The sequence below is a fragment of the Poecile atricapillus genome, chromosome 4 (genome assembly GCF_030490865.1).
Source record: "Poecile atricapillus isolate bPoeAtr1 chromosome 4, bPoeAtr1.hap1, whole genome shotgun sequence".
Lineage (NCBI taxonomy): Eukaryota > Metazoa > Chordata > Aves > Passeriformes > Paridae > Poecile > Poecile atricapillus.
Window position 1 is genome coordinate 33,112,715 of NC_081252.1, and position 25,802 is coordinate 33,138,516.

The following is a 25,802-nucleotide window of genomic DNA, read 5'->3' on the forward strand; positions in this document are numbered from 1 at the left end:
TTTCAGAGGGATTTCTGTTATGATAATTAAGCAAGCATATTAAATTTGCTGGTGGTTTGTTTTATCCCCAAACTGAGAAGACATTTTATTTCTTCCTCTTTGCAGCAGCACCTCATATACATGTTATATATATATATTAGCTGATTTTTCAGTATCTCTTTCTCAGATGGAGCATCTCTCATTCTTTCAGCATTTACTCAAAGAGTCTTTTATCCAGACATTACTCATCCTTGTTTTCTAATTCTAAGTGGTGTACAGTCGGTGGATTTTTTGAAATGTAGAATACTAAACTCAACAAACTACTTTGGGGGAGTTTTGTTAGCTCTTAATGTTGTAATGTTTAGGAGGTTTATTTTCTTGTCCTACAGAGTGAGAGTGTTAATTGATATTTGATTTCTGAGCCATTCTAACCCTCCAAGTTGTCTTCTGTCTCCTGACTGGTCATCCAGTATTTGTGCAGTTGATTGTGGTGACCTTCAGCTCACTGACAAGTGAAGTATAGCACTTAGTGTTTCTTTACTGAGGCCCTCCTATTTATTTCAGACCACTTTTCCATTTTCTTAGATTTGTTTGGGATTTTTTACCTGATCTCCATTAGTTTTTGCCCTTTTCAACTTTCCTTGTCTGTACACACAGCAAGTGTATTACATCACCCAAGGCATTAGTGAAATGACTGCTCCCTGTGAGTTTTAGCAAGACAACGAGTGATTATCCTTCAAATGCAGTTTTCGAACTAGGAATGTGAATGCTTTATGTTATTCACATTTTCTTTGGTTCACTATGGGAGGGCTGCATGATATAGGTCAGAGCACTATTGATAGGTTCTAATAATTCCACAGGAGTGTGGAGCATTATAATATTATTATTAGAATCTTGCTATCTTCTCCATGTCAGTAGAATAACAAATCTCTGTTGTTCTCCATCCTTGCCAGCAATTACTTAGGTGCCCTGAAATCTGAATCTCTGGGTTCTCCTTTTCCTACATTGTGTATCTGCCTTTTCCCAGTCTCTATCTCTCTTCCAAAAGTTCTTGATGGCTTTTCTTGGAAATTTATCTATGAGGGTGTTGTCATTGCTTATATCAGGCTGACACTTTTTACTTATGCTTTCTTGTAATTGTTTGCTCTTAGGTGTCAGATATTGTACAAGAGATTGTCAGCTTTTCAATTAATAGATTGTTTTTAATTACTGTTACTGCCCCCTCACATTTAGCAAAGCTGCTCTTTAATAGCTTTTTGAGAAGAGACTTGTTTTTTTCGTATGTTTGTGGTGTGCCTTTTCTATTTCATCCTGGAGACTTGGGGCTGGGTTCAGACCTAACCTCAATGTCTCAGTGTCTTTGGCTGTCAGGAGATGTGATCTTCAGTCAGAATAAGGCAAGGGCATTTAAACTGTTCTAAGGTAAATCATCCTAACTGTGCCCCAGGCCACATTTAGGAGGTGAAGCCATCTTTGCTTTTTGCCCTTCAAGGCAAGCTCAGCAGATATCTGGCTCATCTGGGAAATGAGCTCACTGAGTTTACATGAAATACTTCATTCACTTAACTTTTCTCCCCTTTGAATGTAGCACTTCTTTACAGTGCCTTTTACAAAGTTATCTTTCTTCCCTTTCACCACACATTACGGGTGAAAACCTTGCCTGACTGAAATCAGTATAAGGTTTGGTTAGGTCAGAAATTTGAGCCTAGAATTTAAAGTGCGATCATACTGTGCAAGCCTTAAGTATTGTTCTTATTTTACTAAGCTCACTTGTTCTCTCTAATGACTCTTCAGGCAAAACTAAGTAAAGAATAAGGAAAGCAGTGTGTATAATCTTGATTTTGCACAGACAAAACCAACGTTACAAGCTAATTTTTATATTTTCGGAACAAGGCCAAGTTCTCTGCAACTATTTCATTACATGTTAAATAAATCTGGATAAAGAATGGATCTGTGTCTCAGCGAACAATCTCAGGAAATATGAATTGAATTGATGACCTTGACACTGGTATAACCTTCTCATGGTTTTTCTTTTCCATCTATAAAATGAGCATAATGATACTGACATTTCTTTAAAGCCTTTGGAGATCTTTGGCTGAGAATTTTTGGCTATATTCTGTAAGTGACACTTCTTTCCAGAAAGCCTTTCAAACTTCTATTAAATATATATATATATATATATTTAGCTTTTTCTGCTGGCACTTGCAGACTTCAATGTTGCTAGAGCTGTGAGACTTTCCCAAAAATGAGTCATGAGAAATGGGTTTTTTCTTTTGCAGCCCTTGGTCTTGCAGCTGAGCTAGAGAAGATTGGTATTTTTGCTTTGCAGCAGAAACACACACCAGTTTTGATGCTTGCAGGGAACAAGTGCGACAGTTCTCTTGCAGTTGGAAAGGGAAGCCTGTATAGGACTCTCCTCTTAGATCGTTTTTCTTTTTGGAGTCCCAGTAGAGAGCTAAGTGTCTTTTAGAATATATTTAAATTAATGAAGGGATTAAAGGATGTTGGTGCTTAAAAATAGCACAGAACTGTTCTTAATGACATAGAATAATGGTTCAGAAGGGAGCAGCTCTGACTACACCATTACGTAAGAAACAAGGAGAAAAGAAATCAAGTTTGCTTGAAGACCCAAAGTCCTGGATTTGTGGGAGAGAGGAAATTAAAGAATCTGAGAGGTCTTGTTACATTGTGGCAGTTTTTGGTAGATTATGAAAGTGAAGATTTTCTAATTATCAGGAGGGTGTAGGAGGGGGGAGGTTGGGTGGTATTTTGTTTGTTAAACAGCTGAGGATTTCAAATGAGAGAAGTAACTGTTACATAATATTTAGCACAGAAACATCCCAAGGTTTCTGTGAGAATTCCCTTGGCATGGAGTCAAGCAGGGATAAAGCACTTAATGTTTCTATGTTTCTTAAAATGACTTTTTCAACACACTGAATGGTTCTGGTATCTCAGGGGAACAGTCTAGGCCAGACTTGACAGTGGAGTTGCATCATGGGCTGCTGTCCCAATGGAGATGGGAATAAGCAGACAACTTCCATTAGAGACCACCGCTGAGATTCCAGCAGCTTGTCGGAAGTGCTGTTTGCATTCCAAAGAGTAATTGCACATCACTAGAACATGTCTCTCTCCATCACATGGTAGAAAAAGTCGATATTGGCTTGGCAGGGAGAGGGAAGGGAATTGTTTGCTGCAAGTAGGAAAAGCTTAAGGCCCATATTTCTATTCCATGGCGTATTCTCTCTCCTTCCTTGTGGAAGCCTTGAAGAGCTTGTACACTTCTGTTCTCAATGATTTACAACCTTATATGTTTTCCAAGTTTTGAATTCAGACTGCTATTCTTGTTTTGGGTTTGGTTTTTTCTATGTGTGTGTTTTGGTTTTTTGGGGTTTATTTGTTTGCTTTTGTTTGTTTTGGTTTTTGGGGGTTTTTTGTTCGGTTGGTTGGATTTTTGTTTGGGTTTTATTGGTTTTGTGGTTTTTTGGTTTGGTTTTTTTTTTTTTTTGTTGGTTTGTTGGTTTTTTTTTTTAGTGTACTTTCAAGCCAAGGTTCTTCAAATTTCAGCTGCTTGCTTGGGTGAAACCATTCCACTGCCTATTAAATTTTGCTGTAAAGCAACTTTTCCCCAACTATCTGATTTTTCTTGATTTCCTCCTGTAAATATTTTAACCAAGATTTCCTAGTTTCATATCTTCAAATATAAGTAGATTTTTTTTTTTGTAAGCTGTTCTTATGTCTTCTTCATTTTAGGTCTGTTGGACTCTTTGGATGTCTGCCCTGTGAATCCTTTTATTTATTTTCCCACATTAAGGTGATTGGCACTGAATGCGTAGTCCTAAAATGATCCTTTCCTATGTACACCTTCTGCTTACGCCTCTGCTTGTGCAGCCTAATCTTTCATTTGGTAATTTGTTGCCAAAGTGTTTGGCAAATTTGTTTTACAAATACCTTTTGCAGGTCATTGCTGAAAGTTTTCTGCCTTACTCTGGTGCCAAAATGCAAGTTAGCTAATTTAAGCTCTTGAAACACATTAGCATATGTGATAGAAGTCATAGAAATGATTGAAAATCTTATTGGGTAGTGGAAAGCTTTCAGGTTAACAGTTTTGCATTCAAAGGTGATTGTAAGGAAAGGAAGGTGGGAAGAGAAGAGTATCTGGATAATCTTTGTACCTAAGGAAAAACTACTGTAGCCTGTGACTGCTGTAATGAGCCTTGAGGCCCCTGGCAGTTGGCATCTTTCAGCTCCTCTGCTTTGCCCTGGAAGGCTGGACCACCATGAAGCAGCTACAAGATGAGCAGCAGTAGAGTGCAAAAGCTATTTTAAAGCTGCAGCTGCCTTTTCCACCCCATCTTTGCCAAGTACTTTGTGGTGAGAGCTAATGATGAGCATTGCTGCCTCCCTGAGTGCTCCCCCTTAGGAGGGCACAGGTTTCAGCTCAATGGCAGCTCACACCCCCTTTGTAACTGCGTGAGCACTGCTCATCTTCATTGCAGCTGGTGTTCACTTGGCTGGTTCTGTACAAGGCTGAATGATTCTGCACAATACAATATGTCTCTTTTCTTAATAGCTTTCTCATACATTTGCTTATGGTTTTCAAGTTGTATCTTCTTTATAGCTGTAGCTGAGACTGCTGCCTTCCCTAAGTGCTGGTGTGGGATTTGCTTTACTCTAAGGCATTAGGGTTATTTTGCCAGTCTGTGTTTCCTTAGCCTATTCCTCAAGGCATTTTCCAGTAAGAACAGTAGTGAGATAAAATATAAAGGGGACTTACAAGAAAGATTGAGAGAGGCTTTTTACTAAGGTTTGTAGTGACAAGACAAGGAGAAATGGTTTTAAAATAAAAAAGAGTAGAATTAGATACAACATAAAGAAGAAATTTTTTTATGATCGGAGTGGTCAGACACTGAAACAGGTTGCCCAGTGAAGCTGTGGATGTAGCTTTGTTGGAAATGTTCGAAGTCAGGTTGGATAGGGTTTTGAGCAACCTGATTTAATGAAAGATGCCCCTGCCTTTCACAGGGGTGTTGGACAAGATTAAATTTAAAGGTCCTTTCCAACCCAAACCATTTTATGATTCAGTCCTGAAAATAATTTGACTGATTTGACAGGTATCTGGATGTTGAGAGTCATGTCTGTTCTTTCTTCAGTGGTGTAATGTTTAATGTCCTGCTGAAGTTATCTGAATTCAGTTCTTTTTTTCTCAGCCCAGCAAGACCTGGGATAAAACTGTTTTCTTCCTGGGTATTAATGCTTGATTCAGCTGTACAGGTTCTCTCTGCCTCTTTTGTCAGCCTAGGATGATGCATATGGGAAGTACGAAGTACTTGTTGCACCTTGGCTTTTTGTCATATGCTTGTGTTCAAATGAATGCTTTGTGCTGTGTTTGCTTAGCTAGAAGAAGAAAGATTTTCAATTCCAAGCCATTGGACAGAGTGTGTTCTGCTATCCAAACTTCCTTTTACTATGCTGCATTTCTCTCCTTGATGGCATATTTATTTACCTCAGTTGAGCAAGGCCCAGCTTTCTGCCCAATTATGTGTCTCAATGTCTTTCACATCTTAAGCAGAGCTCAGATGTTCCTCCATGCTGGGATCAAGTTCTGTAATTGCAGGTTCTTGTTCTGCATTTCCTTTGGGCTGATAATGAGCAGACATGGGGCAGCTACACCTGGAAGTGAAAGAAGAGTGGTCCACGGCAGATGTTGGAACGCCTTCTGAGCAGCATGTGGGGCTTCTGCTCCTCCAGCAGCCTCCTGCTTTTCCCTGCAGCATCGTGGCAATGAGCAGGGCTGAGCACAGAGGTGGATTTGAAAGTTTAGTTTATGGATGCTTGATTTTTCTCCTCTGCAGCAAGTGGTGTTGAGGGTGCACAGCCTATGGTGTCTTGAGCATAGCTGTCTCTGAAGTGTTCTTTCTTTCCCCACCAGCAGCATGTAGCTGAGGGTTCAGTGTGTGCTAATTGCCTAGACATGAACAATTAAGATGGGGCAAAACATCTGATCACTCCTCTAAGGAAAGCAGTCCAGTCTGGTCCAGTGTTACATCCCAGCTGTTTGCTGGGATGGTTAAACTGGTCAGAGGATGTGGCTTATAAGCTGACTTGACTGATTCCTGTTACCAGAGGGGTTTAACCACCCAAATGAGGTCTGGGTGTCAGGTGAGGATGGATGGAATAAGTGAGACAGGAGATGTGGGAATGGCAGGAGTTGAGACGAGTGCAGCACCTCTGCTTTCCCTGACATTTTTTGAGATACCAGCCTGACTCAGTGTCTCCTGAGGTTTTAGCATCTCATCAGGATGCTGGGAGAGGCAGCTCTGACTTGCTCCTGGCCACTTGCTTCCCCTGTGCTGGCAGCTAACTGACCCCCTTGAGCCAGCTCAGCTCCCCAAACCTCCTGAAAATTAACTCTTTTTAAATGTGAGTTCTCCAGCTGCCTCAGAAGATCAACTCCCCACTGGAGCCAGTTCCACAGGGCAGCAGGGAGTCTCTCGCAGGAGCAAGGCTCAGACTGACCACTGTCCTGTGAAGCAATCACCTTCCCTAGCTCCTTCCCTCAGGCTGAGGTTTGGTGCTTGACCGTTGCCTTTAGACTGCTTCTAAACCTAAGAAAACAATAATTCACTGATTTAGCTGCACCTGGTGTAGAGAAAGCTCCAGCAGATTATTACAAAAGCTGCTTTGACATTCCTGCTATGTTTCTGACAGAATAGTTACTGTATTTTTAAGAAGCATCTTAGCATGCACATGGCTGTATAATTTACAATTGCATATATCTAGCCCAGAACTCAGAATTATTTTTTTTTTATTGTTCAGACACTGTGATGTATTTTTGTACTACTTTGTTAGAGTATGAATTTTCACTCTGAAAAATAATGTCATTATCTCAATTTCCATTGCCAGAGGTTGGTCATACAGCAGAAGTCAATGCTGCAGTTCACACCAACAGTTCAGCTTTTATGCAGTAATAATGAAAATAAAAAATTTGTATTTATTTACTGGCCAATTATCCAATTTTTTAAGATTGGTCTTCACTGAAAGATAAAATGAAGAGAAATGCAAAAGTAAAATTAGGTCATTAATGTACTCTTTGCTTCTAGCTTTCACTTCATTTGATTGTAAATTGTTTGCAGTAAAATTGCAAATTAGTAGCTTGGATAAAGTACTGTGAATTCCTTCAACATCAGATTTAAATGAGGAAGAATTGGGCCTCTAACCTTCATGGAGTATAACTGTAGCTGGATGCATTCCTAGGGGCTTATTATCCATTCCTCCATATTATTTGCTTGAACTCTCAATTGCTCACTGTTCAATGCACATTGGGATGCTGGGAAATGCCTAAGAAGATGTGAGGTGGAAACCTTGGCAGTGGGATGCTCTTGCTACCAAACACAGACGTCAGAGGATGTACCACATCCCACAGCAGGCTTCCAAACAGGAATGACTCTCAGAAAACCATGTTGCTTTCCGAGAGTAGTGCAAAATTTACATCCTGAGCTGGCAGGGAGGCAGAGGTTACACTGAAAATAGGTTTTCCACGTTTTGTAAGAAGAGCAGGTTGAAATAGCCATCCCTCCTGGAAAGGAAAAAATACTGCATGGACTTCACAGTTAGTTGTCTCCAGCCTCTTAGCAAGTACAGGAGAAGGGTCCTAAAAGGTAGGCAAAGTAAATTTCAATTTAGAATGAGATATTACTACTGTCACTTCATTTATTTTATAACTAGGGTAATTTCTTCCCGTTTTTCACACAGCTACTCATTGCCTGTGAAGCAATGTCTTTTGTTTCACCTTTACTGCTTTTACCAAAAGCCAAAGTGATAAGAAGAAGAATGTTTATGGGCAACATCCTGAATTTTTAGAGAACAGCCATGGAGAGAGATTGAGATCCTTTTATAGAGAGGGTCTGTTGGGTGAGTGGTGGCTGTGGCCAGCCTGGAGGGAAAGGTTGGTGGCTGGAGGGCCATCTCCTGCTGGCCAGGTGTTTGGGAACAGGATGCTTCTGTGATGCAGAAAATTTAAGCTCTGGTTTGTGTGCATAAATAACTGGACTCAGGTACTAATTAGAGATAATTTGTCTGGAAAGTCAAAGATTAAAGGAACTCTTGTTTTGCTGTCACAACAATTTTGTCTGTAATGTGCCGTCTGATAAATCAGATTGCATAATGGGGGTGTCATGGGGATTTTTGGATTTTCCAAGAGCAAATCAGAATATGCTAATATTAGACCCAAGGATTTTTTTCTTCTCTGGTGCACTCATTGTGTCCATGGGAGAGTTTCTGCAGCCTTTCCTGCCTTTGCCTGCTATGTGGTGGCTCCCATTAGCTGTGCAAGGTACTCGTCTGGTTGTCAGTGGGAAAGGCTTCTGCACCTCAGGCATTTGAGATACAATGCTTGTCACGTGTCCTGCTTTTTGAACTTTGAACCTCTGTGTAATTCTAACTTATTTTTTCTGATCCAGTGATCCTTCAGTCTGGAGAGGATGAGCAGGAACACTCATCTGTTGTCAGCCTGGTTCAAGCCATGGGGGAAGTACAGTGGTTGCTGTTCTGCTCTGTTTGTAAAACAACAAGCAAGAGCAAAATGCTTGGATAGAACAAGCAAAAATAAAAAAAAAAACAACAAAAAAACCGACCGTGTAGCAAATTGTATTTACCCTTCTCACTGAGTAAATGCAGCCATACACTCTGTGAGTATGATATACACAGTTTGGGCTGTGTAGTGAGCAGAAATACATTTACAGGGGGATGAGGTTACCTGTGATTATTAACAGTATTGTTAAAGCAAAATGAAACACAGAGATAAATGATTCAGGGATCTGGGTTTGAGTTTCATTGGTTTGGGTTGTTGTTGTTGTGTGGGTTTTAGTTGGTTGGTTTTGCTGCTTTTTGTTCTGCAAAGATGAGGATGTCTTGTCTTATCCATGACTTTGTTGCTCTGGACATTGTGTCCTTCCTAATAGCTGCTTATCCTTTTGAGTTATGTTAGTTTAAGACAATGCAGAAGCCAAGTCTCAGATAATTGCTGGATGTCTGGGGCTTTTTCCAGTGGGATATATTGTGTCACTAGAACAGTAAAATCCCAGCAGCACCAGGATATTGTACCTGGTCCACAGTCACATCCTACGCTGGCTCCAGAGCTTTTATTGCTTACACTGTCAGTTCATATTAAGAATTAGTGAGCAATGTGCACTAGATTGTTTTAGACATGGTTTCTATATTATTCCTAACATCCCCTGACAGACCATGGTATCCCAGCTGTGTTGTGTTGGTAGTACTGGAAGGAATATCCACCACTGTTGTGGAGTTTGGAGTTCGTTTGCAGCCTCAAATTCTTATTTATTATATGGAGCTTTATAAAATGGGCACCTCTCAGGATGATCAGTTTCTGTCCAGAGGTGAATCTCCTAAAAGTTTGTTAACAGAAGTGACTTGCAAATACTGCACAGATTTAGAACATCATGTATTACCTACGTTTCGTAATAAGGAGCCTTTTCAAAATTACCTTTACACACTAGATTTCCTTAGGAGCAAGAAAACATAATTTTAAAATAAAATACTATATTTTGTCAGCAGAAGAGGGATTGCTTGATGAGCATTGAATTAGACAATGCTTGTTGCTCAGCTGTTTGTGAAAATTGGTGGTAGACCAGTCTGTCTCATGCTTTAAGAGGGCATGATCCTGCTGTTGGACCATTTGAATTATTTATGGACCGTGGATAGACAAACATTAGATCCAGAAAAATAAATTATTTTTTCTGAGCACTCTATATTTGCTTCTCATCTGTCTTATGTATCTCCTGAATATCTTGTATGTACAGAGAGGTGTGAAAAAGACTCCAGCTCGCCAACTCAGATCTTGGAATGAGGGAAGAGAGGAGAGCTGTCTCTGACAGTTCAAAGCAGAGATGATCATGAATGGAGAAAGATGAGAAAGATAAAAAATCTGGAAAATAGGGACATGAATGGTAAAACATGGAAAGAAAAACATAGGGAACAGGACAAAGGAGGAAAGGAAACATAAGGAAATTGAAGTGCGACTGTCAAAAAAAAGAGAATATAAGAGGTGTAAATAGAGGAAAACAGAAAAATTACATAGTTGTCAAGCCTTTTTTTAAATATGTAAAGCTCAGAGTATTCCAAGATGAGAATGTGTATATATAAAAATGAATATGTAGTTTGAGCCTTTTTAAATTTAGGCTGAAGTCTTGAATTTTTTAAATCAAATTGGAGAGTTATGGGTTTAGTGGAGCCATATCCCATTTACAAGATGAACACATTAGTGGTATCTCACACAAAGCATTCCTCCTCCTCCTCCTCATTGCTCCTCTGCTCCAGGTTGTCCCTATTGTGCCATATGGCCAACAGTGATAAAAAGTGAGGCCTCAAGAGCTGATTCTGCTCAGAAGTGACTGCCCATAAGAAGGTGAATCCACACATACCAGTTTCTGGGTTTGTAATCTAAAGCTGTGTGTGAGACTGAAGGACAGATACAAGGAACATCATGTTACTGTGTTGTTTTGCATGAAATTGGAGTATTTGAATTGTTGCACTAGTCAGCAGAATCATAAAGAGCATCCAGTGCATGTGTGCTAAGTGGGCAATAGAAACACGAACAGAAAAATGTTTCTATAAAACTTGTTTATTTGGGAAAATGTGGATGTTAGTTAATTGAAATGTTCACTTCTGTCTATTGAGAACTGACAGGAGGAATACCAAAAAGCAGCAAACTGAAGAAACATTTTTTGAGCCCTATCTAGTCTGCAGCTTTTGAGTTCTTCCTTACTCCAAACTATAATGTGAACATTTAAAATCAGCTCTGAAATGTATCAGGAAACTTAAAATGGCAGTTTGAAAAGAGAGGGGAATGTAGTTGTCAAATTTTCTGTATATCAGGGTAAAGGAAACAAGTTTTATAATCTTTGTGTATTTGTAAAGCTGTGGTACTGCTAGAAATTTCATTTCGAACTAAGGAGCTCAAAATGAAATTCCAGTTTAGGAAGAGCAGTACTGCTCAGTTTACCAGTGATATTTACAGGCATAATCTGAATCCTTCTATCCCTTAGAAATCATCAATCCTCTTGAAGGTGTGAGTATGTTCTCGCACTGTCAGATTTGAATATTTAATCTAGAGAATGAACTTGAGTTTAAATGCAACTCCTTTGGCAATGGAAACTGCCTTTGAAGTTTTTGGATCTTCTACATTCCACGTTTCCTGTTTTAAATTAAAAGAACAAAGCACTCTCAAATAACGCACTGCAAGCAGCCTGTGAAACCTGCATCTCAGACATGAGGAACCAGACACAAAGGAGGAGGTCTGGGGGCATTCCATTCATCTTTCCATCAAACAATCTGCCCCAGGTAAGAGCAGTTCAGGTGAGGCAGAGCAAACAGGGTTGGTCGTATCCTCAATTACAGGGCAGCCCAACTAACGGCTTCATTAAAAATCTTACTCCTGTGCTTTGTCGGTGACAATGATGAAATAGCCCCCAGTAGCTGTTGTAGGATGTAAAATTATGATCTCTTGGAAAGCCTCCCCACTCCACCCTGCCCCTCAAAAGCCCCGAAGTGTTGTGATCTGCCCTTCTCTGAATCCCATAGGTCACTTTTGATCCTGTTTAGATAGACCTTCCATGTTTTCTCACCATCCTTAGACCATGACCTCTCCCAACTTCCAGGAGGCAACACTTGTGATCCTGCTTCAACTGTGAAGCTTCTTAGGATGTGCCTATTTTTCAGGCATGCCTGGAAAACTGAGGAGTTGAGGTCAACTTGAAATTTGCCTAATTGAACCAGGTTTAGAACAGTTTTTTCAGCCTAGACTCAGGCTGGGGATCATTTTAGCTACATTGATGATGAATCTCTCGCTCTGGGATGAATGATGTCTTCTCATCTCCATGCACTACACCTTGGAGCATTCAGTGTTAGACTTGAGGTTGTGCTGTTCCTGTGCATTAAGTGGCAAAATGTACAGGGTAGATTCCAGCAGCACAGAGGACAAGAAGCTCAGCTTGTCTTTCACCAAAAGTATTGCTACTACTTAAGTTTGGACAAAATCAGCTTGTCAGCAGAGATCAGGGAGTTGAGGCTTGTATTTAAGTGAGGCAGAGGTGAGGACAAAGGAGAGCTGAGGAATGAATGCCTTTGGCCAAGACTCAGTCTGTAATTTAGAACCACTGCTGAATTGGCAGCTGCTCTGATTAATGATTTCTGCCATCTCTAGTTCTTGGGGAGATTCTGTCCTAGCTCAGTTATGATTTTATAGGACTCTCCTGTCCCAGCTGGGCTAGAGCAATGCAGTGTACATGGGCATAAAGCCATTGGTTCTTAGGCAACTGCAGTCTCACAGAATGCTGCAGCATTCCCCCTCAGCAGCTTGTGCTCCTGGTAGCACAATGCACCATTTCTTTGCCCTGAAGTACCACTGCAGCTGCTGGGCCAGTGGGCAACTTGAACAGGGAGCAAGAGCCTGGACTGGCTGCTGACTTTTTGGTGATAACTGGTTTGTCAGACTGTCTCAGAAAGAACCTGGGACAGCTTTTATGTAAAAATGTCTGTTGTATTTATAAACCTCCACTAATGCTTGAAGAGGTGTTTGAAAAATTGTATATGCCATTTTTAGATGAAGTTTGGAAATCCTGGTGTTTATCAAATAGTCCATATACTTTGTGTATAATCATAAACATCATGTATCATCATAAAATGCTAATAATCATTCCACAGCATGTGTATCTTTGCACAGTGACAGGGATCAAGATTCAGTGGTTCAAAGGCTTGGATATTACCCTTTAAGTAATAGTTTGTCAGAGTGACCATTCATTACTGGCAAGTCATTACTGGCAAGTTTTTCTTTATTATTATTACTATTATTATTTGTCTCCACTGTACAATGGCTCAACTTCACTGTTTCTTTTTCTGAATAATCAGGTGTTGATTTACTGGTAGAAGATTTTGACCAGACTCATTGTAAGAGATTTGTGTTTCTTTTTACTAGATTCCATAATCTGATCATAAGAATCTCTCCATAGCACTGCTGAAAGAGTTGAAGCCATCTGAGCTTTTTGCTTTGGAAAAGTCTTTTAAGTGATATCAGGTGGATTCTGGATGGCAGCTGGTTCTGATTACAAGTGAAGAGTCAGGGGTGCTGTGGGAGAGGATCTGTTGATGGTTATGTCCATGCCAGCAATTAGTGCAGTGCAGCAGGAGCAGGACAGTGATGCCAACTACAAAAAGCTGGTCCAGAGGACCTAACGTCCACATGAATATATTTTTGAGGTGTTGGACTATTTCTGGTTTGGTCCCACATGCTCCTCCAATCGCTTGAGTGCCTGGAGTGTGCTTCTGGAGAGCTGCTCCAGATTTAGTTACACCCTGAAGGAATCCTGTTAGTGGTCTCCAAGGCAGCACTGTGTTCTATTGGGAAAGCTGCTGATCTGAACTATAAATTGGTGTAGGCACAGCTGTTAAATGTCTGGTCCTATCTCTTGAATAAGTAAATTGAGACCACAGGAACAGGCTCTTGGAGGAAGAGACAATACTAATTCTGACTTACTGTTGGATAAAATCAAGGTCCATTAAAAAATATTACGTTAAAAAAAAATCAATGTTGTTGACTTGGTTTCACATACAGGAGAAAATAAAGAAGTTCTTTCTAGGGCTAAAGCTAAAAGAAGGGGAATCAGCATGAAAAGAAGAGAGTAGAAATGCCAGAAACACCACTGCAGTTATCTCTCTAGGATAGCTGCAGTATTTTGACATAGCCCATGATGACTAAGCCACTGGATTCAAGATGCGCCTGTGTATTGAGAGCATAAAGATGTTAGTCTTATTCAAGTATTCTTAAATGTTTTTATTTAAAAAAAACCCCAAACATTCCACCCACCTTAAAATCAAAATCTAATTACGTAAATGAAGATGTTTCCTAAGCAGTCTCACTTGGAGCATGTACTGGCAAAGAAGAAGAAGAGCTCATATTTTGAGTTATATTATGGTGAGTACATCAACAAAAGGGGGGTGTAAAGAGAAACTGCTCCATTTCTTACATGTAATGTGTTTACTACAGGCCCATCTTTGAAATCCTGTCACTTAAATCACAAAATTTCTGCTTATTGAGTTGTGTTGTTCAGATAGCTCATAAGCAACTCCTACAAATCTAAACACACTTGATAAAATTAGAACTCTTTAAAGCGCTAACACAATTAACTTTGTAAAGTTGTTTTATTGAATGGGAAAAGGTTTTCTAAAAAAAAAAATTTAAGGTACTGTGTTGTTTTTTTGTATTTACTGTGAAAATCATATCTTGACTTTGCAGCCAATAGTTTGTTTGAACCTGAATCTGCAATGAAGGAATCTGAAAATATGGTTTGCTTAACAAGTTCAAGTTATTCTCTATTAGTTTGAACATTTAGATACTGCTGGAACTACACTATCAAGAGGAAAACTTCTCTATTCTGGTTAAGCATGTTTTTCTCCTGGTCATATTGGCTGCTTAAAATGTACTTGAACTGACTGTACACCTTGATTTGTTAGTTTCTCTCGTGTCAGTTCACTTTTCCACCCAGATTTGTATTCCTGCCCTCCAGCACAATGTTACTCAGAAACCTCTCATCCTCCTGCACCATCAGGCCAACGCCTTTGCTCTTTGAAAACATTTTGTTGCAATTTCTACAAATCATGGAAGAAAATTACATAATCTTAAAAGCTATTGCTCTGCTTGCTGCATTAAATATTCATATTTCTACCCTTCTATTTCCATCCCCTCTCACAAGTACTTCAGCCCACGCTGGCGCACCTTCTGCCATCGGGGGACTCAGTGTCCTGGCCTGCACTCCAGCAGAACCATGCAATGTCCTGGCGGTCTTTCACTGCCATTTTAGGAAAGGATTAACTCTTTAATTGTTTTTGCATAAATAAGAGACAATCACAGCTTTCAATACTGTCAGTGCTTGCTGCGAATTTTTTTTCCTTAAGCACCAACCCAAGGAACAGATTTTTACAATTTGGAGCTGCTCAGTCAGTTCGGATGGCTTTTTAATCTCTAGAGGCCAGATGGAGCATGATCCTTCACCATTGCATGTTTTGCATAATGTAGGGATTGGAATTAAATTTTGTTTGCACATAGTCAGAGATGTGTAAGTATATAAACATTTTTACTTTCCATCCATGCATTTTCTCTTCTACTGTTTTGTTTTTTTTTTTTAATGACAGCTTTCTACAGGGAAAAACTGTCACAAACAAGCAAATGCTATGCCCTGAAACAAAAGCTTACACAGAAGAAAACAATGATTTTGGTCAAGGAGATTTGAAACAGAACCTGACACTCAACAGCAAAGTTTCTGAGACAGAAGATGACTTACCTTGGTTTCAGGGCTCTGATAAAACTGCTGTTGGACTGATGTGGAATGATGTTATTTTACTATTCTGAAGATTTATTTCAGGCTCTCCTACAATCCCAACTTTGATTTTAGTTGTATTTATGAATTTATTCTTTGCTGTCAATTGCAATCAACTGATTGAAATCCATAAATAATAAACATCAGGTTTCAATTTAAGATGCAGTAACGAGATGCTATCGGAAGAAGTTTTACGTACTTTGGAAGCTTTTTATAGCTGCCTCCCCCCAGAGCAAGGTCCTGACACGTTCTTCGTGAGAAGGAGCAAATCTCTTTCCCTCATGTTTGTCAAGACCCACGTGACAAATCCTACATGGCAACTGAAGGAGAGGACACTCACACACACCTGTTTGTGGAAGAGTTATATAAAAAGTCCCAAGACATATTTTAGCATCTACCAGTAAGATGAGCAACTTGACCTGCTTTACCCCTCACAGGATACATAATATTAAATTAACAACTAGAAAATAAAAAATAAAAAAAAGACATACTAACATGAAAAAACACATTTTATTGCACTTAAGTTATAAGAAAATAAAATTTCTAGGTGAATCAAACCATAGACACAATCCCTTTAAAGGTTGTTTTCCTCCATCATGTCAGGTTGTTACATAACTAAAATTAACCAACTGGAATCTGATTGTTTTAAATCAGACTATAAATAAAACAAAAACAAAAACAAAAAAGGAGGAAAAAAGATCGCCTAGGATACAGTGTTAAACCACTTTCACAGTTCAGCTTGAGTTGTGGCTCTTGGAGAATGAGGCAAACCATTTGACTCTTTCTTTTCTCATTTTGTTTGCATGTGACATCTTTACAAAAACGTAAGTTTTTGCTCTGTCAGTTCCTCCCAGCAATAACTGTAACAGTTGTTTTTTTCTCAAATACTGTAAAACACTAAGACTGACCAGCAACTTTATTTTAATTTTTGTATTTTATAATATTTTTTAAAAATTTTGTCAGTTTTTTTTTAATGTATGTTCATTCCATTCACCACAGCCCTCACAAAGAAAAATTTCCCCACAGAACAGGCTGCAATAGCTTTGTTCCAAGGAATGTGTTTTAATTTTTGCCCAGAAAAAAGAAAATAAGCTTTGCACACACACTCAATTCTTTATTTGCAGGCAAACTTCACTCTTAATTGTCTGAAACTCTTCCACTCTCAGCCTCTTAGAGGCACAGTTGGCTCAAGTTTCAGTGGCAAAAAGTCTTTTTCTGTAACCAAACTAGAGCAAATTTGGAATTCAGTCTGGGACTAAAACGTCACAGCAGAAAAAAAAATAAAAAAAAATAATTTGCTTTTCTTTCTTTCATTTAGCAGCATAAATAAGTTTGGCCACTGGGAATACAGTACAGGGGTGGGACAACAATCCCGTAATTGAAGACCTACTTCTAGCACCAGCATTGCGAATTAAATCCATCAGAGGACTCTCAAAACCCAGGACAACTTGCCACCTCAGAGCAACTTATGCGTTGAAGAGTGTAGATGGAAGCAACAGTAAATAGATTAAACAGAGGCTAATACTGTGATTGACATTGGCAATGGTTGGCAAAAATAAAATAAAATAATTAAAAAAAAGAGGAATAAAGAAAAAAAAGAAAAAGCTCTGATAAAACTGTACAAAACAATTCACAGTAATATTTTAGCTTTTCCACACCAGGAATGGACTCTTTGTTTTTGTTTTTGTTTGTTTTTCTCATTGCAGATGCTCTCTAGTTTTTGAAAGTCAACCAGTGACTGCTCGTGGAGGTTGGAAGGGACCTTGGAGGGAGTCCGGTCCAACCCCCTGCTCGGAGCGGGGCTAAGGGACAGCGCGTTGCTCGGAGGGGCTGCCGGGACCCAGGGTGACCCAGGGGTGCACGAGCAGGCTCGCCTGTGCAGCTTATTTCAAGATCTTTGTGGTAAAATAACTTGTTAACAGGAACTGTAACTTTTTTTTTTTTTTTTCCCACTCCAAATTGTTCAAGGAGCATTTGGAGGAAAGTAAAGAAATTAATTGCACCTGGTTTCATTTCAAAATTGGATTTTTGCAAAGCTGCCCCGGTCAAAAGTGTAGCCTTTTTATGTGACGAGACAGCAAAAGCCTCTCTTGTCAGTTATAGTTTGTCATCTTTGTCTTCTCCTTCGTAGTCTGTAGGTCTTTAGGATCTGTTGCCCCAAGGCAACATCCTGCACCACCAAGGACAAGGGATTTTTTCCTTTTTCTTTTTTTTCTTTTTTCTTTTTTTTTTTTCCAGGGGGGAGGGAAAGGAGAACATCGTCTACACGTTTGGACAAATTCATCTTTCTGCCCTTCACTTCATATCGACGTCAAAGTCCAACACCAGCAGCTTTGTTTCCTCAGTCCCGTTGCGGCTCCCAACTGCACACACCAGCTTTGTGTTAGAAGCTCTGATTCGCCACACGACGCCTCCACTTCCCCCGCTCTCCAATGTGACTAGATTTCGGATAAATTCACCCGTTTTCAAGTCCCAAAGTTTTACAGTCCCATCATCTGAGCTGGTAATTACAAAGTTCTTGTTGAACTGTAAACAGGTCACAGCACTCTGATGCTTGTTGGGACCTGTAAGAGTAAACAAAAACATTTCTATTTGTAATTAATTAGAAAGCAATGTCAGGCAGTGCTGCATCTAGAATAAACACCTTGCTATTTGCATACAGCTCTTTCCATCTATTAGAACTACTAGAGAACTATCTGTTATAACTCCTGGGTTTGTACATTAAAAGGTGGAGAAGCCTTGCCATGCTTTCAAAAAGTGAAGGCAGGTATAAAAAAATTCCCCAGTATTTTCTTCTTTGTTTCAGTGATCTCCTTGTCCTGTATATGAGCAGCTGGGCAAATGTGCACCTGGACATCCATGAAAATGAACTTAACCATCCACAATGAGGTGACTGCTGTGAGAGTTTGTCTCCAAGTCCCTTTGAAGTGTTCTTACGAGATTGCTCCATCAGGAAATACTGACAGTCATATGCTGACATATAAATATATATGTTAAAGCAGCAGAGTTTGCTTTTCAGGGAAATTTAATTTTCTGCTCTAGCCAGCACTGCTGCATATGATATATGAGAATGATGCAAGACCTTTTTTGTGCAGAGAAACACGACCATGTGTTTGTGTGCATGATGCCTGAGTGGCAACTGTCAACATGGAGGAAAAAAAAAAATCTTTCTTCTTACTGAAATAAAGAAAATATCTTCCACTTGCATCTCTTGATTTATTGCAACAGACAGTGTACTTTGCCTCCTGATCCAATTAAACTGTAGGCTTTGAAACATTCAAGTGACCCCTAAATAAATACATTGACTGTCTATTTTGAGATGCAATTTCCTACATATTTCTGTGGCTTATTAGGCTAATATACCCATAGCAAATTGCTATCAGTCCAGACCATCTGCTTTTCATAATAGGCAAGTGATTTGAATAGATTAGATTAAATACATTTTGTTCTTCTACTTCAGAAAAAGATCATACAGCTGTCATCAGAAAAATATTTAAGTTTTAAGTGGTCAGTGCTTGTTTCTTTGTACATAATTATTTTAAAGTTTTTTTTGTGTAGAATCTGCAGCACGGATCACTGTAGGCTGCTTGATGTACATGAAGGTAGTTTAAACTTACCTTGCAATGTCTGTAAACATTGTCCTGTTTTAATGTCCCAGATTTTGACTGTAGAATCAGCATTCCCAGACACAAGTATATTGTCCTTGAGTTCCATTCCACTTGTGAGTGACTGGTGGCCTGTTAGAGTGTGAATGCAGTTGCCTGTCTCCACATCCCAAACTCGGATGGAAGTGTCAAGAGATCCACTCACCACATGGATACCATCAAACTACAAGAAAGGTAAATCTATTACAAACAATTACATTAGGACCTGACAAAGAAGGCTATTAAGCATTTAATTCACTAAATGCAAGGTTAGATACTATATATATTCAGAAACTGCAGTACAAAGTAAGAACTCAGTAGAGATGGCCACGTTTGATACCACAGCAGGTGCTTCATGGTCAGTGCAATTTTTTGTTGAAGACCTGTGGGCTCTTGAGGGACATGGTTTGAAAAGAGGCTCTGAGCCACTGAAAACACCTCCTTTAAACACAGCAGATTCTGACTACCCTGCAGTGTGCAACAGTAAGAGAAAGTATTTTTCCTACATGAGATGTTAAAAGGCCAATCTTGCTTTTTTACAAGTCAGAGGGACTTTAAGCAGGAGAAGGGCAACAACATTTTTCCAGAATCATCTACACAAAAGTCACAACATAAGTGGAAGGAAATGTAATCTAAATGTGGAATTTAGCTATTTTGTACAGTACCTAATTGTGTACACTAAGGAAGTGTAATTTTCCAGTCATTGTAGGAAAAGCATACAGGCTAAGATATGAGATTTTTTTGACCAAGAGGACTGACTACGTAGAGAACAGAAAGGTGGAAGATAACTTGAGCTATAGTGACAATGACATAAGAGTCCAGAATTTTCAAAGAAGGGAAAAAGCAGTAGAATAAAACATGTGGGCTTCAAGAAGGAATACTTAAAAAACCCGAGACTTCCTTCCCATGAGGAATTTATGGATCTATTCTCTGAGGGGAAGAAGAGTTCAGGATAGTTGACACTTTCTAAAAGACACAAACTATCCTGTGTGAAAGAAAGAAAGGAAGTGTTGTAAATTACTGAGACCCACTTGGCTAAACCACAAGGAATTGTACAAAAAGTAGAAACTAGATCAATAGATGTGTATAAAAGAGCACATTGGGACAAAACCAGAAAGGCAGGGCAACACAAGATAAAACTAGCAAAAGCCATTTCAGTATTGTGTAAAAAAGTTCCAACCAAAAACATAACAAAACAAACACAAAAAAAGCCACACCAAGAGGAAGGCCAAAAGCCACTCATTTATCCTCAGTGGGAAGGAAACACTGATTGAGGCCAGCTATTTAACTTCTTTTTGTCTCAGTCCTCAGCCATGTGAGCGTAGGCTCACATCACTAATGCCAATGACAAATGAGTACAAACTTTTGCTAGAATGGGGGAATAAAATCACATAAGGCAAGTTGTTTTAAGACAGTCTCAGGGACATCTGCTGCTATCTTTGAGAACCTATGGAAGACAGAGAAGTTTCAGATAGCAAATACGATTCCTCCCTTATTGAAGGAGATGATGGGATAGGGGAATTATGGATCAATTAGCCTAAATCCAATACCCACAAGGAACTTAAAAGCCCTTAATACTGTGATAAGTAGCAGCAAACACGGATTTGTGGGAAAAAGCGAATGTCTTGGTTGTATTTTTTCAAAGAGGGAGACAAATTTGAGGCGGGGATACTACCACTTTGTTCAGAGTACTATTTGAGATACCAGAAGGAGTTTCAGAGAGGTCCAGCATTTACTATTTTCATTAGGATTTGAGTGACATTTGAAACAGTAGAACTGACCAAAGGCAAGGAGTGTAGAAGTCAAGTGAAAAGTGTGAAGATCTGAACTTGGCAGGGAATGGATGAAGGTACAGCTGCAGCCTGGGAGAAGGAAGGCTGGACAGGAATCTTGGTTATATTTAAGGCAATCTGACACACTACTTCTCCATGTGGACTGACTGGTACCTGATAAGGCAAGGAACAAACCCAGTTAAGGAAACTTGACTATCTGGGGCTGCTGCTTCTTATAAGACCCGTAGAAAATGAGTATCTTAGATCTCTGCAGTCAGACATGGTTGGGCATGGCACCTAGATTCAAAAGAATGGAGAGTGACTGGCACACAGACTGCTTATCTGCACTGCACTCCTGGTGAAAATACACTAAAAAAGACCCTCTGGTATCTGAATGGAAGGCAAAAAAAAATAGCTTTTCACTTCTAGCAAGCATTGATAAGACTTTGACTGGACCCTGCTTTGGGTCCCCTGCTTTCAAAAGAGGATGGGAAATAATCTGACTTCAGATGAAAAGACAAGGAGTGCCAAGTAGCCCAACAGACTTGGCAACATTAGAGAATATTCTTCTGTCCTAAAAAGAACTAAACCTGATTGATGTAACAAATCTTGAATTCTTTTCCCCCTTTCCCACAAACTAATTGTATTCCCTGTTCATAAGGTATTCAGAAAGAAAGGTTTAAGGCTGGGCATCAAGAGAAATTGATGGTGCTGCAGTAAAACAAACAAACTCACTGGACCAGTGAGTTATCCATGAACCTTGAGAATCTGTGGGTTACTGCAAAGGCAGGTAAGAAAGTGTAAGAAAACTCAGCACAGTTAGAGATCTTCAACTTCTGCATAAGGATCTCCGGAAAATATTAGGTCTACACATGGGGAAATACGGGGAACCTGCCATGGAGGACTGGCTTATTCCATCTGATTATTGTATTTATGGGAGTTCTGCTGTTTGGGGCTACTTCAGGTTGAAGGGCAGGAGCCACCAGGCAATTTTAAAGAATCTTTCTGTTCCAAACCCGTAAGCACCTGTAGCCTCCAGCTTGCCATGCCCAACCCCCTCCCCATTTGTTTCAGAACATATCAATGGTGTAACACAACCCAGTTATTTGATCCATTATTACTACAGTATCAGAGCAAGACATAAATATTCGTAAGCCAAAACAGGAGCCAGTGGTGAAGATAAGGTAGAATAACATCTGTTCCCAAACTGCCCCACATGAAATAAATTCTCTGAACATTTTTGAGGTAGGTAGGTAGTACAGCATTTTTAACTTGCTTGCTGCTTATCTAGAGAACACTCCTCAGCATATGAATGTAAGAGAAGGGCTGGAGTTTTTGATAAATTTTGCTACATATTTTTGGGAAAGGAAACCAATTAGGAACTTTGTTCATATTTAATGTATTATAGGGAGATATGAAATACTTTATGAAAAATGTCTCTACCACTGAGCTTCACTTTCTGAGTCACAAACCAGAGCAGTTACATGCTGAAAGCCATTTCCCAATTTTGAACTGTCTTTGTTGATTTCTTTTTCAAGTCCTGCCAGATTGTGGTGTGAACAGGCACAAGCATGAAATTAATTTCTTTTGCCTTTCAATGCCTGGAAGTTATGCTTTGACTCTATGAATGAACAAGATGATGTTTTGGGTTAGTAAAGGTAAGAAGACCCAAGACATGAGGTCTGTGTGTATCTTCGCCAGCTATGTGGGTAACTGGTGAGCAAAAGAGAGATGCCACAAAGCAGCACCATGATAACCTGCACCTACATTAACACGTTGCTGGTAAAAAAGCCTTACACTTGTATATCTGGCCTGTACTCAGAGAAGAGGAAGTAGAAGACTAGAGATTTACATACGATCATTAAAATTTTAGGTTCAGCCTTACTGTGAATTATAGTTTAGAACTGGAAGATGGGACTAGAAAATGAGGATAAACAGATCTCCATAAATCAGAACATTAATCCAATAGGGTTTTTGGCATATCGTCAATTGCTCTATCCTCTGATTTATTTAAAACAGTAAGTTTGGAATTCCTTGAGGAAAGCAAAAAACATAGCTCCAAAATACATGCAAGATTTGCAAAAAAAATATCTCAACCAAACAACCCGTCAATCCACAAAACAACATGCTGGTATAGAGATTTGGGCTTTACTGTACTGAGTCCTTCAAAAAAAATGCTACTCTAAAAAACGTTTCAGTTTCTAAATTAAGACAACATATAACCAGTGTAACAAAATGAAGGAGGGGTTTATCACAGATGCCTCTGTATTCTTGTGGTCTGTATAATTCTGTACTAGGTACCCACAACTTAATAAACAAGATGAAATAAACTGACTTTAAATGTTACTTAAGGAAACTAAAGCAGCAGATAAAAATCACATACCTGTAACGAGTAGACTCTGTTAGTATGCCCTTGCAGTGTGTGCAGACAGGTCTCTGTCTCTGGATCCCACACTTTGACCATAAAATCATATGCACCACTTACAACCCTTCTGCCATCATATTGAACGCACCGAACTGCGGCGACGTGGCCCATCAGAACGTGTAAACACTGGCCCGTCTCTATGTCCCAGACTCGCAGCGTAGCGTCTCGAGACCCACTGACCACCCTGCAGCAACGAGAAAACCCCTCCTGTACTTAGCATGGGACGGGAAAGTACTGCAGCAGTCAAACTTGGCTACAAATGGGCTCTGAGTTTTAATTTGGGACATTAAATAGAGCTGGTGCACAAGCCAGCAAAGTTCTGGCTTGGTGCGACATTTTCATGGGGTCTCAAATGACTGTTCTTCTCCCTCGCTCTACTCACCTCCTCAGGATCTGTCTATTTGATATAATTAGCTAACAGTATTTAAAAAAACACTTCATTCCTGAACAGCAAAACAATTCCATGAGAAATTCTGTGGACTGTTGTATCTACCCATGAAAGCTTATGAACATGGTGAGCTCCAGCCAGTGCTATGGGCGTTCTGTTTTAATAACTGAGTTGACTAATTATAACAAATAAACAAAGATCTTTGGAAATTTCACTTTTAGTAAAGTAACAGTTATTCTGCTTGATATTTTTTTCAGTTTATATTTCTATAAGGTTTTTTAGGCAATAACAGAAATGAGATGGAATGAACATTAATGGAATTTATATAGAAAAACCTCATTATTCTTCAAAAGAGAAGAAATTCAACCAACAATCTCTCTGTCAACAGCTCCATACCACAGCCAAGTAACAGAGCTCTGCCAATGTTTGTTGAATCAAGACATGGTTTACAATTTTGCAAAAATTATGTTATAATCAGTTAAAATTTACATAAAATACTGCAGTGACAATACTTAAAAGGTTATTTGGTAAAATGAGTAAAAGTTTGTAGCATTGACAAAAGAAGAAATTATTCAGTGTGGGAGACTGGATCATGGTCTAACAAAGAATCAGCTTTGAAATCATGCGGACTTTTTGAAGTACGTGACTCAATTTTCCGTTCTTCATTTAGTACTCTTATGCTTCTGCTCCTATTAATCATCTCCTCCAACACTTGGTGCTGGTTTATGTTTTGCCTGGTTTGTGTTTCACTTGGTGCTGGATGAGGTCCCCAAGTTTCAGGAGCACTTTCTGTGAGCACAAAGGGTAGAAATGGCAGGCCAGGCTGTGGCTGCAGCTCTGCACAAAGCCTCACCTTTTCTCGTGGAGATGCATGCAGCGCACGGTGGAGGTGTGTCCGTACAAGGTGTGGATGCATTCCCCGGTCTCAGCATTCCAGACTTTCAATGTTCTGTCTGTAGAGCCACTGATGATGATGTTGTCCCTCATCTGTGATGACCACACTCCGCCTGTGTGCCCAACCAGTGTTCTCAAACACTGAAAAGAAACATTTTCCTTAGTTAACCTTTTGACTCCGGGAAATGGAAACCTCAAGAAAAAGCAATCTTGGAGGTAAGAGTCGGCTCTCATAGCAAGAGCCAGAAGACCCCTGGAGACTTCTTTCTGATTGAACAAAAAAATTCCCCCTTTTAAAAAATACTCATCAAATTTCTCTTTCAATTGTTGGTACTTTAAGGAATTTTTCTTGTAATCTTTCCCTTGACAAACTAAGCTGTCTTTCCAAATTTCTCAATACAAGGACATGTTTTGCAGCCTTGAGTCATTTTCCTGGCATTTTTCTGAGTCACTGCAGGATTTCCAATAGCTTTTTGAAGTGTGTTAGAAGTGGAGAGAGCACACACTTGGTAGTTTTACCACAATTCTATAAACCATATATTTTTGTTGTGTTTTTCTGTTTGCTTATCCAAGAAACACTGCACTCTGTAAAGCACAGCTACAGCATCACTCCTGCAGAACCATGTTTCAGACTTTTTTCAGACTTTACTGTTGCCCGGGAGAGAATCCCACACTACATAAGCACAGCCTCCCTTCTCTGATCCCAAATGGATGACATGATTTCTCACCATGTAGAGACAGTGTTTGCTCACACCTTCTTCTATAAAACCCCTGTCAGCCCGGAACCATGGCTTGTCTCTGTCTCCCAGCCTGTTTTCCCTACAAGTAATGACTATATATGCTTTCCCACCAGGCAGCAATAAATGCTAATTAGCACAGACAAGGAAAGATCCTTGCAAGACTCCTCTAGAAAGATACTCCATGAAGATTCTGCATTTACTTTAACAACATGATCTCTATAATTACCTATTTTCTAACCCATTCAAATATGTGCCATGTTGATTTTTGCATTATTCTATTTTCTTCAGTTCTGTCGTGGGGATAGAGCCTTTCAGTGCACACAGGCATCTACTTCTGCACTATTATCAGTCAAACCTGTAACTGCATGAGAAAAGAGGTCAAGGCAGTTTGAGGATCTCTTTTTCTGTAATCTAATGCTAAGTGGCATTAATTGCCATGGCCTTCCTTTAACTGTTAGTTGACTCCTCTTGACACAGTCCAACATTTTTTATCTGAGACAGTGTATCCTAAATACCCAGTCTTTCAGTTCGTTCCATTTAAACATTGATGCATTTTGGCTTTCTAAATGTC

The 25,802-nt window shown here is 39.5% G+C and overlaps 1 protein-coding gene across 4 annotated transcripts in view; it reads right to left on the reverse strand.

Moving 5' to 3' along the window:
- Positions 1 to 15,859: 15,859 nt before the first annotated feature.
- The window catches only part of FBXW7 (F-box and WD repeat domain containing 7), a 176,497-nt gene continuing 166,554 nt past the window's right edge, over positions 15,860 to 25,802 (reverse strand). For 3 of the 4 annotated variants that reach the window (XM_058838234.1, XM_058838236.1, XM_058838235.1), the window contains 4 exons: positions 24,451 to 24,632; positions 23,168 to 23,393; positions 18,986 to 19,196; positions 15,860 to 17,932 (listed from right to left, as the gene is read on the reverse strand). In XM_058838234.1, the coding sequence (XP_058694217.1) occupies positions 17,664 to 17,932; positions 18,986 to 19,196; positions 23,168 to 23,393; positions 24,451 to 24,632 (888 nt within the window). In that variant the 3' untranslated portion in view covers positions 15,860 to 17,663. Of the gene's footprint in view, positions 17,933 to 18,985; positions 19,197 to 23,167; positions 23,394 to 24,450; positions 24,633 to 25,802 lie in introns of those variants that run through there. The other variant, XM_058838237.1, reaches the window with a different exon arrangement.